This window comes from Caenorhabditis remanei, chromosome X (genome assembly GCF_010183535.1).
Source record: "Caenorhabditis remanei strain PX506 chromosome X, whole genome shotgun sequence".
NCBI lineage: Eukaryota > Metazoa > Nematoda > Chromadorea > Rhabditida > Rhabditidae > Caenorhabditis > Caenorhabditis remanei.
The window spans coordinates 827109-840295 of record NC_071333.1 but is presented as its reverse complement, the minus strand read 5'-3'; the positions used below and the strand labels follow the sequence as shown (position 1 = coordinate 840295).

Sequence of the window (13187 nt, the reverse complement as noted above, 5' to 3'; positions counted from 1 at the left end):
GAAAACAAGTTAGAACCGAGTTACGTGTTCCTTTTTCCATTTCGCCTGGAATTGCTGTTTTAGTTAGGTACACTTGTTTTTTTTTTGTGTTTTTTTCAGGTGTCTGCTATAGAACTTCTTTTGGAATTGCAACCGGGAAATGCAAGTTGTGTCTAAAAGAAAATTTTTTATGACAACAATGAGGTGTCGGGAACTTGCTTTCCAACACCTTTAAAAGCATTTGAGAAATATAACTTGAAAACAACCCGGAAATACTTCAAACTTCCGGTAATTTTTGCTAAACGAGTTTCGGAATGGCTGAAAAATATTCAAGTTGTTTGTTGTCTAGATGAATTTCTGGGGTTTCAGGTTTGAGTTTGAATAAAAAGAGAAGAATGAAGTTTTGTCTTTCGGAAAATTGTTCTTTATTTATTTTTCATGTATCAAACGCTTGGAATTATATTGCAGAGCATAATTTACATTCTAATAGAATGATATGAGCTCTCTTGGAAACTGGACCCAGAGACCAGAACAATAATTCTTAAAAAGGATCACATATGCTCAGATATTATTCAAAACGTAGTTATGTAGCGAAAAGACTGCTTCAAAACCTTTGTACTGGAAAGTTTTGACGTATTGCAGGTGTTATCACAGAAATAGTAATTTTTAAGGCTTGTAAGGAAGAATTTCAATTCCCACAGTTCGATTCAAACCCAATAGCTTACAATATTTTTGTAGTACTGACAATGGAACCTTTTTCATACACCGGTGAGGAATTTGCTGAAACTGGGCACACATACATGTTTGAATATGCTCAATTAAATTGCGTTGTCAGAAAATGTGAGAAAAATTGACCTGCCTACTGAGATACTGTCTCACCCAGTCTACACGTTAAAGCTTGACTAAAAATGTTCTGAAACTGCACAGAGCTCAGAATATCAACATTTTCAGGACATACATGTTAGCTTACCATATTCCCCAATTTTCCACCAATATCAAACATTAATTCCTGGAGAAGTCTGTTCTGTTTGTTTTGAAACTCTAAATTCACTTTCAGTTCGAATATTACACTTTGGTTGTATAGTTCATCTCAAAGTTCATTCAATATTAGATTTTCATACACCTGCACACTTTTGTTGATTGCTTTTTCATATTCCAGAACTATGTTCTAGATTCATGATATAATGACACACCTAACATATTTTAACATATTCTGGAACTGGTAATAACATTTTCTGAAATTGATTATGATATCATTCCCTAGTAAATAACACTCCACAGGCTTTGCGTTCTGTTCTTCTTCACCATCCACACCTTCACTCTTTTCTACACGCATTAAAACCAGGGTGATGCTGTTTTTCTCATTTTCCCACTTCCAGTCTCTGTTTTCTTCTTCTTTTCCCCCCGTTCCCTTTATTTTTATCTAGACTCACTGGAATTTTCTGAAAAGAATAAAAAGGATTCTAGAAATTGAATTCGTACGGAACGTATTTGTGTGAATAAAAAAAGAGGAGGAGGAAGAAAAATTGAATGAGTGTTTTTCCGCTTCAAATCAAAAACAACCTTAGGAAGAACTGCGGCGGAGGATTGTGAAAAGGAGAATGGAGTATTGGAAATCCTGACGAATTTGTTGGAATTTCTTATTTGTTTTTATATTTTGCTTATATTTTGATTTTAGTATAAAATCCGGGGCTGAAGAACCACTCGCTTATTGTAAATTTATCTAGCGTAGCCTTTGTGGTTCAAATTTGTATAATTTCAATTCCAGACAAACTTCCGTAGACACCTAATTCTTTATTCTACTGACGTCATTCTAAAATTGGAAACAGATGCTCCTATGACTCCTTTGCTATGAATAGACGCACTCTTCTAATTTTCATTGTTTTTTTTTCAAAAAATATATGTTGAGCGTCTTTACTTGAAAACTAAATGTATCTTTCAAACTTTCAGATTATCCACAATGCTTCCTATCAGCAACAACAGACTAGGGTCCACCAGCAAGGATCAATCAGATACGGTTTCTCATAAATCTCAACACTGCCTGACGTTATCAACCAACTCTAACTATATTCAACATGTCTGTAACGATGCATCATCCCCGATGTATTCTGGGACTCGCAATTCTTCTGTATCAATCAACTATCCGGATTCAAAAGAAGAAGCAAATGATTTACTGCTGCCAAATAATGTAAGGTTCTACATATACTACACTTTTACTGAAACGTGTCTCTATTATTCATTCAACTATTATCCATGACTCCCTATGTAAATCTGACCAATTTTTCAGCTGATGCCACCCCGAGACCCTTGTGCTTCTCGCCTATCCACATCATCTGCATGGAACAGTATACGACTCTCTGCACTTTCTTTATCTAGGGTGAGTCAAAAGAGCCTTAAGAAACATGATGCGTTTCTACTAATTGATACGTGCCAAATGTATAGAAAATGAAAAATGACCTGATGTTGACGGTGACCAACTAGTGTTTCTGACAACCTAGCACTTTATTTCCGTTTCTCATACATTTTCTCATACATTTTCTCATATTTTTTCGAAGAATGAGTCTTCGATTAGAAAAAAAGCAGCTCTCACGCCAAATTCTTTGGCATCAAAGGTACACGCTAGACAATAAACGTCATGCACAAGAAAAGTGTGTGAGTCGCTCTCCGGCAATGTTGGTAAGTACATACTTCCGAGAAGTTGGGTTTGGTTTATTGCTATTTGATTGACTTTATTCTTACTTGAGTTGATGTCTGGATTGATACGGGTAAGTTTTTCTGGTTTTTTTGTTGATTTCCAAGGAACTTTACTTCCAATACTTTAATTCCACAGCAGCAATAACTAATATTGAAAATTCAAACTGTACTCTCAAAATCCCTATGGAGTTTTTCAGGTGTTCTTCCTCAAGCCGTGCTCTAAACACAAATGTTGTTTGGGATGTATTTCCCTCCGTGATGCCATCCCTCTAATCTGCACTGTTGAAATGTTCTCATTAGGTAAGAGTGCAATCTTTTCTATTTCATCTACTTCCTTTTAGTGTTTTGCACAACAATTGCAATTGACTTTTGGATTAGCAACGGAAAATCATTCTACACAGTCAATTTTGAAGGGTACGGGACGCAAATTGCATTGGGGTATTTAGCGTTTCTTCTGATATCAATTGGAGTGTTATGTATGTTGAAAAAACTTATATACGTCAAGTAAAAGTTTTGATTCCAGTGTTCACAATTACTATTTGGAAAAGCAAACGACGGAATTGGTACATTGTGCATATCATTTGGCAGGTCAGTACTTATAATTGATATTCCATGAACTATTTCCTGTTTCAGTGGACTATCATTGAACTATTTGGGTTTTTCATCTATATGGTTGTCACATGGGCGCGGAATGCAGAGAAACAAAGCATTCTTATGCCAAGCGCGTATGTTTTGATAGGTGCCACCTCGTTCGGAGCTCTAGTGGAGATTTGGTGGTAAGTTTCTTTATGTAGTCCTTCTGTTAACAAACCTTTATTTTTTCAGGCTCATCATTTTTGTGGATGCTATGCTATTTGAGAAGTCTAGTGACTCTTATGGGAGCAGGAGGACATCAAATGAAAACAGAGAGGACTTGGAGGAGTCAGAGAGCTCAAACAGCCCAACATCAATCAGGCCCAATATAAAAATAACTGAAAACTGTGAAATTGTGATATAAATCTTCTTTAAAGTACATCGTAACATAAGCCACATAAAAACCGGAATGCCAAGGATATCTGTCTCCAAGGTCGCGCGACCTGTTGTTGCCAGAATGCGTGTCAAGTAAGATAAGGAAGAAGTTGAAAAGAAAGAGACAGAAATCAAAATCCCAAATCGTCTACACTAATCCTACACTTCTTTAGCCCTTCCCAAGTGTTCCATTACGCAATTGAAACATATCTTCCTTTCCTTTTGCGCAATAACCGGAACACAAGATGGCGTTCGGAAAAAAACTGGAAGCGCCAGTTTTTCATTGTGTTTATACTTCCGTGGTGTCGTTTATGTTGCGTTTTGTTTAATTTCCATGAGAAATTGATAGCCCATGGATTAAATTGTGTTAAGGTGATCACAAACGACTAGAGATGAGACGTAACTTTTATCATTGAAACGCTGAAAACACGCTAAGTCTAAATAGTTATTTAGTTTTTGTCCTAAACGCCTAGTATTCGGAAAAACAAGGTCAAAATGCCACGGTCCAAACTTTGACATAGTTTTTTTGTTGAATACTAGGCTTTCAAGGCAAAAACAGAATATTTATTTGGAATCAACGTTTTTTCAGCTTTTCAATGGTATAGGTTACATCCAATAACTCCACACTGACTTGGTGACCTTCCCTAGTAAGACTGGTAGTGATGGCTGAAAAGATCTAAAAAATTCACAGCTGGATCGGGGTGAAAGGGATAATTTTCTTAAAACCCTAATTCAAATAACACCATTCCAAAAACAATATAGAAAATCGAGAGCATCACAAATATTGACTGGAGGAATTTCTTTCTTTTTCATATAATGTTGAATCATAAAACGCTCTTAACTCCAGATTTTTTTTCGTGAGAAAAAATTCAGTGCTAACAATGGTTGAATTTGCCCATGTTTGCGCAACTTCCTATACTGAAACGTATTTTTAAAAACTATTTTGTTTCTAAAGTTGTCTATATCCAAAGGTTCAAATAATCATCTGTAATTCCGGTATAATTGTATACATCTATCCAATTGAAAATAGATGGGAAATCATATCCCCCCTCTCTCTCACCCCGTCTCGTTTTCAATTTTGAAATTGAATTCCAGTTTGTCAGAATCATCATCCATTCTTCGGAACGAGGAACACAGAAGTGAAGAGGTGGATAATGGATAAAGTCAAGAGGAAGAGAAGTAGAGAAAAAGAGAGAGTCGAAATGTGGTGTGGGAGGTGTAGAGCCGGTTGGAAAACGCCGAACAAGGAGAGATCTATCTAGGCATATTGTGTGATCGCGACTGCTGTTGGCCGTCGTCAACATATACGTTCATTGCATATTCAATACAAACGCTTCTTCTCTTTTCGGAAGACCACGCAAATCTGGATTCTCCCATCGCAACTTGCCGCCAATGAACATTACTTGTATTCTGACATGTCTATTTGTCTGTTTATTTATTAGAATACCAGCAGGTGGGCTTTTGGAATTGTAAAAGTTTATGGCTGACACTTTATTGCACCGCTTTGATGTTTTGATTATAATATTCTACCGTTTTACTATGTACCAGTGATTCAAATACACAATTTTAAGGCATAAGTGTCTTTGAATGATTTTATTGTATTGTGAAGCAAGGTTTTTAAACTGAAATTGAAAATCCCACTATTACAAGAAATCACAACCCACTAAGTTGGCAGGGAAAAAGTGATTATTTTTAGAACTCTAGATAATGCGAGAGCTAATTTGAAAATTGGTCATAATATCTAGAGAGGGGAAATAGATGCACCCTTCAGCACCTAAGTTATGTTACAGATCTTTATCTATCAAAATACAAGATACAATCTCCCCAAGTTGCCATTCGTCTTTTTTATTTCAAAAGCCGAAACAAACGCGTTATATAAATTAATTTTTATGAAAATACGTCATTATGTGAAATGGAATGTCTCCTGTGATTGATTGATATCATATGTATCATCTTCTAATTACAATCATCATTTCTCTTTCTTTCAGCTGGATCAAAGACAACACAACTAGTATTCAAGAGATTCACAGAAGAAACATGTCAGAATAATCCATGTCTGAATGGTGGTACGTGTACACCTGGAAAGCTATCTTGTACTTGTTCTCAAGGATGGATGGGCAGATACTGTCATAGTAAGTTTTGTTATCTTAGCTTGTGATGAGTAGTGATAACAGTATGGTTTCTCAGAGAAAGTAGGTTAATGGCGGTCATTAATTTTGAGAGTGAGGGTGAAGCAAGTGGGGAAACTAGTTAGGGGATCTAAAGTTATAGTAGTATCACCAGAGTTCAGCAATAACCGACAACATATCAGCTTCATTTTGAAAATGTTTAATTTTCATATTTGATTTACAGGAAAGTGTCGTAACATTTACAAGAGTTGCGATCGATGGGCGGTAGAAGACAAATGTCACACTATTCTGACTCAAACCAACTTCTTCGATGTAAACTGTGCTATTTCTTGCAAGATGTGCTCTCCAGATCCAAACTATGTTGCTCCAGAGATCCCACTCGCTCCAGCACTTGAGCCTATGCAATTTTTCCTCGGAAAATGGCATTCCAGAGCATCTAAAGGGCTGCGGTTCCCAACTGACTTGTATGATTCAGAGTATGAAGAAATTATTGATATTGCTCCAGCTAATGTGCCAATGTTTGGCCCACCGTCCTTGAATTTTACGTAAGCAAATAGAAACATTTAAATTGATCAAGGACATAGAAGTTTTCAGAAGTACATCGTGGTTTGAAGATGATACCAGAGTGATGCATGGATTTATTACATTGAAACCGAATTCTTTCCCACCAGAAGTTGCTATCCTTAGTACAAGTAATGAAGGTGAGACATTCCATCTGAGAAATAATGCAAAATTTATGTCACTGTAAAAATCTTTGTCAGTGTAGAAGAATATTTTGTCAGTGTAGAAGAATATTTTGTCAGTGTAGAAGAATATTTTGTCAGTGTAGAAGAATATTTTGTCAGTGTAGAAGAATATTTTGTCAGTGTAGAAGAATATTTTGTCAGTGTAGAAGAATATTTTGTCAGTGTAGAAGAATATTTTGTCAGTGTAATATTTTAAAAATTTTGGTCTGTGTAGAAAAACCCAATTATCAGTGTAATGAGTATTTTGGTCACTTTAAAATGGTCGTTGTTAGTTTAAAGTGCGTTTTTGGTCAGAAGAAATAGTGAATATTTCGTGTGAAAAGCTGAAGATAAACAGTCTTCAGTGAGATCTGAACGTTTATTCTTATTATAGATAAATTATGACTCAATAACGTGTTACATAACTCATCAGCCTAATAAATAACCAGATTATGTCAATGATGAAAACAATTGATGATCAGATATCTCACTAATCGCTCACAAATCAATATTTTTCCAGGATTGAACATGATTGAACTTGGAACCCTCAAACATCACGTACTCACTCTGAATGTTTCGTACATGCAAGTACATCCAACAATGGACAGCAAAGTGTTACCACTGGGTGCTACCAGACGGCTGAGAAGAGTTGGAAACTTGCTAGAAATGACAGTAGCAAAGTTGTTCAGTGAGAATAAGGTAATATATTCAACAACCAGAATACATCGTAACTTTGAAAATTTCAGGTGTCTCAATTCAAGAAAATGTTCAAAAAGATTGCGGATTATGCTTTCTAATATACAATACTAATAATTATTTCCTGCGTTTGCCAAATGTGTACAGGTTTGATGTGAGTTCATTTTGATGTTTCAATATTTTTGAAATTGAATAGTATGAACGATCAAGGTGAACTCACATCACTCATGCTAAGATAGTTTATCTATTCAATTATGTAATTTTGACTTGCAATGTGTATGTATCATACGGAATAAAAGTTTTGGATGCCATTTTATTGTCACCCGTCTTTTCGAAAGTAAAAACCATACCAATCTTGCGATGATGGCATTTTACCATAAGCCATCAAGAAGAAGGGGGGATCAGCAGCTATCTTGCGTCGTCTTCGTCATTTTCTTCTTCGATTCGAAGCATTCATCGTCCAGTTATCGCCATGTTCTGCCTGCTGCCTCAATCCTCTTTTTCTCGTTTTTTCCTTCGTTTCTCGCTGTCAAATTCTTTTTTGATTAGTAATCACAATGGGGTTTCTTTTATATCAATTATTGCCACGATTTTTATTCAGTTGTTTCTAATTTTTTCCGATTTTTAAAACAATTTAAAACTTAATTTGAGGTTTATGTTATCCCAGGTGAGTGTTTTCTAGTCGAGTGGTTTCGTAATGATCGGTATCGATCCTTAATTATCTCAATGATTGATTGGGATTAAAAGTCCAGATTTTTATCTGATTTGAATCATTTGCTTGAATGGGAATTTTTTCACGCAACTTTTATTTTTTAACAGTGAGATTTTATCAAACTTTTCTTTTTTTCAGTCGCTTACATAAGTTTTTAATTTCCGTGCTTTTTTCAGCAATTTTCAGAAATTTTTCTATTGTGCGTTCCATTCTTACCAATTTTTAACAAAAACTGTACTAAAAAGAAAAAGGGTAGTTATCCTTCGTTCAACCCTTCGATACCTGAAAACCATTAAATTATGATCTTTCGAATAGCGTTTACCTCTTGAAATTTCTGAATTCCAATACACAATATTACTCCAAAACAGCCGAAATAACAAAAACTGAACTTGCATCAGACTATTCAAACAATTATTTCTCATTCACCAAATCTATTCAATAAGAGGTGAGGGTAACAAAAAGAGGCAGAGAGTTCTTATGTCATGAGTCGGTTTATTTAGATACAAGTGGCGCTTCGTGAGATGTTATTTTTTGTAGTGAGAGCAACCAAAACCCCCCTTGTTTGTAGATCTCATTTTATTTACCGTTTGACCCCCTATATTTTACCGACACCGATTTATTTTTCATTTTTCCCTATATAAAACATATTTATGCATATTCTAGTTTTTATTCGATTTTTGATCATGTGTTTGCATATATTTGACACTTTTCAAAAGGCACACACACAAGAAACATTCCGAGAAAGTCAACTACTCGTGACGGCTTCTAAATGTCAGTCTGCTTTGGTTATCTGGGTTATTGGGAGGCAAGCTAACCTTTTTAGTCGTTCGTCATCAAAAACTTCAATTACATTAGTTTTTTTCTTACTTTTCTGAAAGTATGCAGTTCAGATGACCTATAGCTATTGAAAAATCCAACCCCGTATCTTTTTTTCCATTTCTCTCCGATTTCTTATGTAACACTTTTTTATCAAAGCCGTATCACAATCCAAAATCCCAGATATAGCGGCTCTTGAGTAGAAATTCGTGCCTTTTTCGTTTGACCGTATCCACTCGACTGATCCACTTAAATCGGCTCGTTTGTCGCTTTCACCGCCCGCTAGGGGGTCAATAGTTTATTTTAGCGATTCAGTTTCCGATGGATTTTGATTGAATTTTGATTTGTTTTCTGAAAAAATGATCAACTTCAAAAAATGAATACCTTTAGTTATAAAGAGAAACGAAGTCACGTTCCACAAATCAGTTTTTTGTCATGCAGAACTTTCTAAAAGCGGGAACTCTCTTAGTAGCGGAATTGTTTTCATTTCAAAGGTAATTTGACTATTTGAAACTCACTACAGCGTACAGTAATATTCGTTAGTATAAGAAAGTAGTCAAAGTGAAATTTCAGTCTTAAATTTAAATTTTACAAGAATGTCTTTTTTTAAACAATAGTGAGTATTTTATGTTTTCTGATATACTTGGAAGCTCAAATGATGGTATCGTTACCAATAATATTTTGATAGTGCCTAAATAACTTTTTTCTCTATTTTTCATGAATATGACACTTTTCACCGAAAAAAAACTGGTATGGCTATTAAACGTCGGACAAATAATTTCTTATGAATACAATGAGAAACTATTTAGAAAACATTGCAAACAAAAGTAAGCTTCCAGTGTAATTCAATGCATCCATCATTTTCATCCAAATATCTATTTCCTATTTCCTGTCACCAAAAGAGGCAACACTCGTTGTTGACTCCATGACTTCTAAGGAAAGCGCCACACATACTACAGTTCATCTTTCAACATAAACAATGCTCTCGTAACGTTATTCGCAAGATTAACAGAAGAGTCGTAATGTTCAGTCAGACCTGTGAAAGTATATGTTTGCGTACCGGTATAAAGGTTATGCATAAGAACCTCCCTTCTTCTCATCCTCACCTCCCATCCTCCAAGTCGCCTCCTCCAACTTTTTCGATTCCTCTCATAACAAAACATACACCCACCCCCCGAAAATTCTTGTTTGCGCCTAACCTGTTCGCACTCTGCAACGGTTCAAAAGTTATTTTCTGTCACACTTTCAGTTTCAGAAGTCCGACAAGTGGTCAACGATCTATGTGCCATGAGTCAGCTCGCGTCGGCTCATTCTCAGAATACGATTGTTAGCAAGATACTACAGGTAAAATCGGTGATAGTGAATAGAATTTGTGAAGTATAATAGCTCTAAATAATTTTTTTATCATACTAATGTTATGTATGTAAAGGGATTTGTTTCGTTTTAATGAACTTTTCTGAAGAACTAGATTTCAAAAACTATCAATGCCTAAACTAAAATTCAATCTATCATAGAAATAATACATCATCATCATTCAGGTAGCCCTTGGACTGTTTGTAACAACATCTGATCTACCCCCACTATCCCCAAATCACGAGCAATTATCTTACGACTGCTCTTTCAACTCGAATTGCAGGTAATTTTTGATTTCAGCACTAAATATTTTACAAATTCATTCAGATGGATATCCGCAGGAAGTAATGTAGATAGATGGAGAGTTGCACGCGGAGAACCCGATAGTTTATTATGGTTAGCAGCTACTGGAACGATGCAGATTCCAAGTAAGTGCCTTCTAAATTTTCCTTAATCTTAACATTTGTACCTGCAGGAGAACCGTATGCTCTTATTGAATCTCGAGGAAACCCTGTTGATGCTCTAGTAACTGATGAAATAAGGTGTCAAATAGGATATGCGGAGTTGTCGTTCACTTATTGGGTCATTGGAAATACTGATCTAGAAATATGTCTAACGGATTCACAAGGCGAAAAGTTCAATTGCACTGGAATGTTGAATTCGTCGATTATGCCTGGAAAAGTGTCACTGAAGATACCAGAACTTCAGAAACCGTTTAGGGTGAGAGTCACACTGCAATTGACACTTGTAACCAGAGGTTTTACAGATAATGATACAACCTAGTTCCGATCCCGGAGTAATAGTGTTGGATGACATTCGATACGATGCTTCCATCTGTCATACCGATTCATCGACAGAGTCTAATGCTCTGAGAGGCCGTCCTGATTTTATGGTAAGCCGGGTAGAATAGATTTTATTATAAAATGCAAAACAATTCTCAGACAACATCCCCACCAAAACGAATCCGTCCATGGACTGTGAAGCAGGGAACATCCAAGAAGCCAAAACCAGTAAAAGAAGTGACTGAAGAGATCGAGGAAGAGACGACAACAGCCACCACTACTACCACTACACCAGAGCCAACAACAGAACTGACCACTACCACCGAGGAACCCACAACTCCATCGGGAACAACTACGGAGGTCCCTTTTGATTTGTTGATAATTGGAAATAGGACACGCCCACTGAAAGATAGAAGATCCGGAGAAATAGTAGATGACTCAACTCAACTTCTGTGTGATTTCAATAATGAGTTCGCGTGCCGATGGGGACCAGAAGCAGGACGTTGGGCAATTATAGATAGTGGTACGGGTTTTATTTTTTGTGATTCTTGGGTAAAACAGACCACATAACATACTACCAGAATAAATATTTTCATTTTCCAGGCGCAATCCCATCTCTTGAAGACTCCATCGCTGATCCTTCTCTACTTCCAACATTTCCAGCGGGTTTAGTCCTCCAAGGAACTGCAATGCTATCCAGTGACCCCATACAATGTCAAACTGGCAACGCGAAAGTTTTATTCCGCTACTGGTCCAATGGTGATATCCTTCTACAAGTTTGTGCATTGGGACATGGTGACAACAATGATATTATCCATTGTGTAGAACAGTCTAGATCCGCAAGACATGAAAGGAACACTTTGGCAGTTTTTGAGCTGAATAAGGATATTGCTGGAACATTTACTGTGAGGCTCTAAAAACATTGTTCATGATACTAAACAGTTGGTTTTCAGCTCAATATTGTGCCCCAATGGGAGACGGGACTAAAAAATCGGTTCTTAGTAATTGATGAGATTGCGTACATAGGACAATGTGACAAATCCAAGCTATCTGCTACATCTCAAGCACCACTGATACTTTCAAGAACTACACCAAGAACGATTGAACCCAGAGAATCCACAATTCTGGGTACGAAACGAAGAATTCAGACGACACCGACACCAACGACAACAGAAAGAACTACAACAGCGACTGAACCGGAAGAAGTTGAGGAGGAGACTGTAGATGTAGAAGAAGAAGAAACAACGACAACACCATATCCAACTACAACTACCAGCAGTGGTTACACCAAGAAACGGTTTGGTCAATTTCATAATTTATGGATATATGATGTCAATTTTTCAGAAGAGTTTTCACAACGTTTGCACCTGTCTACCCAGAGGAGGCATATACACACCCAACAAAACCAAGGTGAAAATTTGATTTCATCATAGTACGTAATTTCTTATTATAGAAAAAGCACATGGACAACAACACCTGAACCTAAACAAGACGACTATTGTGATCTTTTGAATTGCAGTTTTGATGGTATTCATAAAACAAAAATCCGTTGATAATCTAGAAAACAAATTTACATTCCAGACACTGCTTGCAACTATCTTAACCATGGTCTCACCAAGAAACCATGGACATTGAGAAACCGTGGATATGGATACCCACTCACTGGAACTACTGATATACGTGCCACCCAAACCAACGGACAATTTGTGTCGGCTATACTAGATGCAGGAGATATTGCGATTCTGGAATCACCGAAATTCAATGCGACCAGAAGTCTCAACGTTCTACTCTTCCAGTATTTCAGACCATCTCAAATGACCACTATCCGATTGTGTCTTGGTAGAATTTTTCATTCAAAAATTGTTATAAATCAAAATAAAATATTTCAGGATCAAGATACACCAATCCAATGCGGACAGTGTCTTCATTCGTTCAATGCCCATCGATTCTGAGATCTGTCACATCGAAAAATGCATACCGCTGGAACACCGTACATATCCAACTCCCTCCAGGAACTACCCATGTGAGCTAGCTTTCTATTTTCTTTATATTTTCTATAAACTCTTAACATTTTAGTTCTATCTTGTGGCTCATAGCAGTGAGAAGTCTGATAGTCGAGCAGCTATAGCAATTGACAACATGCGTGTCGCCATTTGTGACACAAGAGGATTTGCACCGGATTATATCGATGAGACAACCGATTTCCAGAGTGTTCTCTCTCTTTAATCCTTATAATTCATAATTTATTGTTTTTGTTCTGCTTTTCACTTCTCCCAATGTTCTCAAATTGTTG

The 13187-nt window shown here is 36.5% G+C and overlaps 3 protein-coding genes across 3 annotated transcripts; all 3 read left to right on the top strand.

The window, feature by feature from the left end:
* Positions 1-1939: 1939 nt before the first annotated feature.
* Positions 1940-3670, top strand: GCK72_022225 (uncharacterized protein; the record flags this gene model as incomplete). Its single annotated transcript, XM_053734714.1, has 6 exons — positions 1940-2167; positions 2267-2356; positions 2871-2973; positions 3197-3261; positions 3307-3449; positions 3499-3670. 6 exons carry the CDS (start codon positions 1940-1942, stop codon positions 3668-3670), a joined length of 801 nt encoding a protein of 266 aa, XP_053578280.1.
* Positions 3671-5570: 1900 nt separating this feature from the next.
* GCK72_022224 (uncharacterized protein) lies at positions 5571-7332 on the top strand (the record flags this gene model as incomplete). The annotated part of the gene is made up of 6 exons (XM_053734713.1): positions 5571-5607; positions 5670-5813; positions 6034-6355; positions 6405-6511; positions 7056-7234; positions 7282-7332. The coding sequence occupies 6 exons, from the start codon at positions 5571-5573 to the stop codon at positions 7330-7332; spliced, it is 840 nt and encodes a 279-aa protein (XP_053578279.1).
* Positions 7333-10046: 2714 nt separating this feature from the next.
* GCK72_022223 (uncharacterized protein) lies at positions 10047-13120 on the top strand (the record flags this gene model as incomplete). Its single annotated transcript, XM_053734712.1, has 13 exons — positions 10047-10103; positions 10298-10395; positions 10440-10540; positions 10588-10832; positions 10879-11004; positions 11054-11417; positions 11498-11799; positions 11848-12191; positions 12239-12304; positions 12348-12421; positions 12476-12733; positions 12784-12917; positions 12971-13120. 13 exons carry the CDS (start codon positions 10047-10049, stop codon positions 13118-13120), a joined length of 2319 nt encoding a protein of 772 aa, XP_053578278.1.
* Positions 13121-13187: the final 67 nt, after the last annotated feature.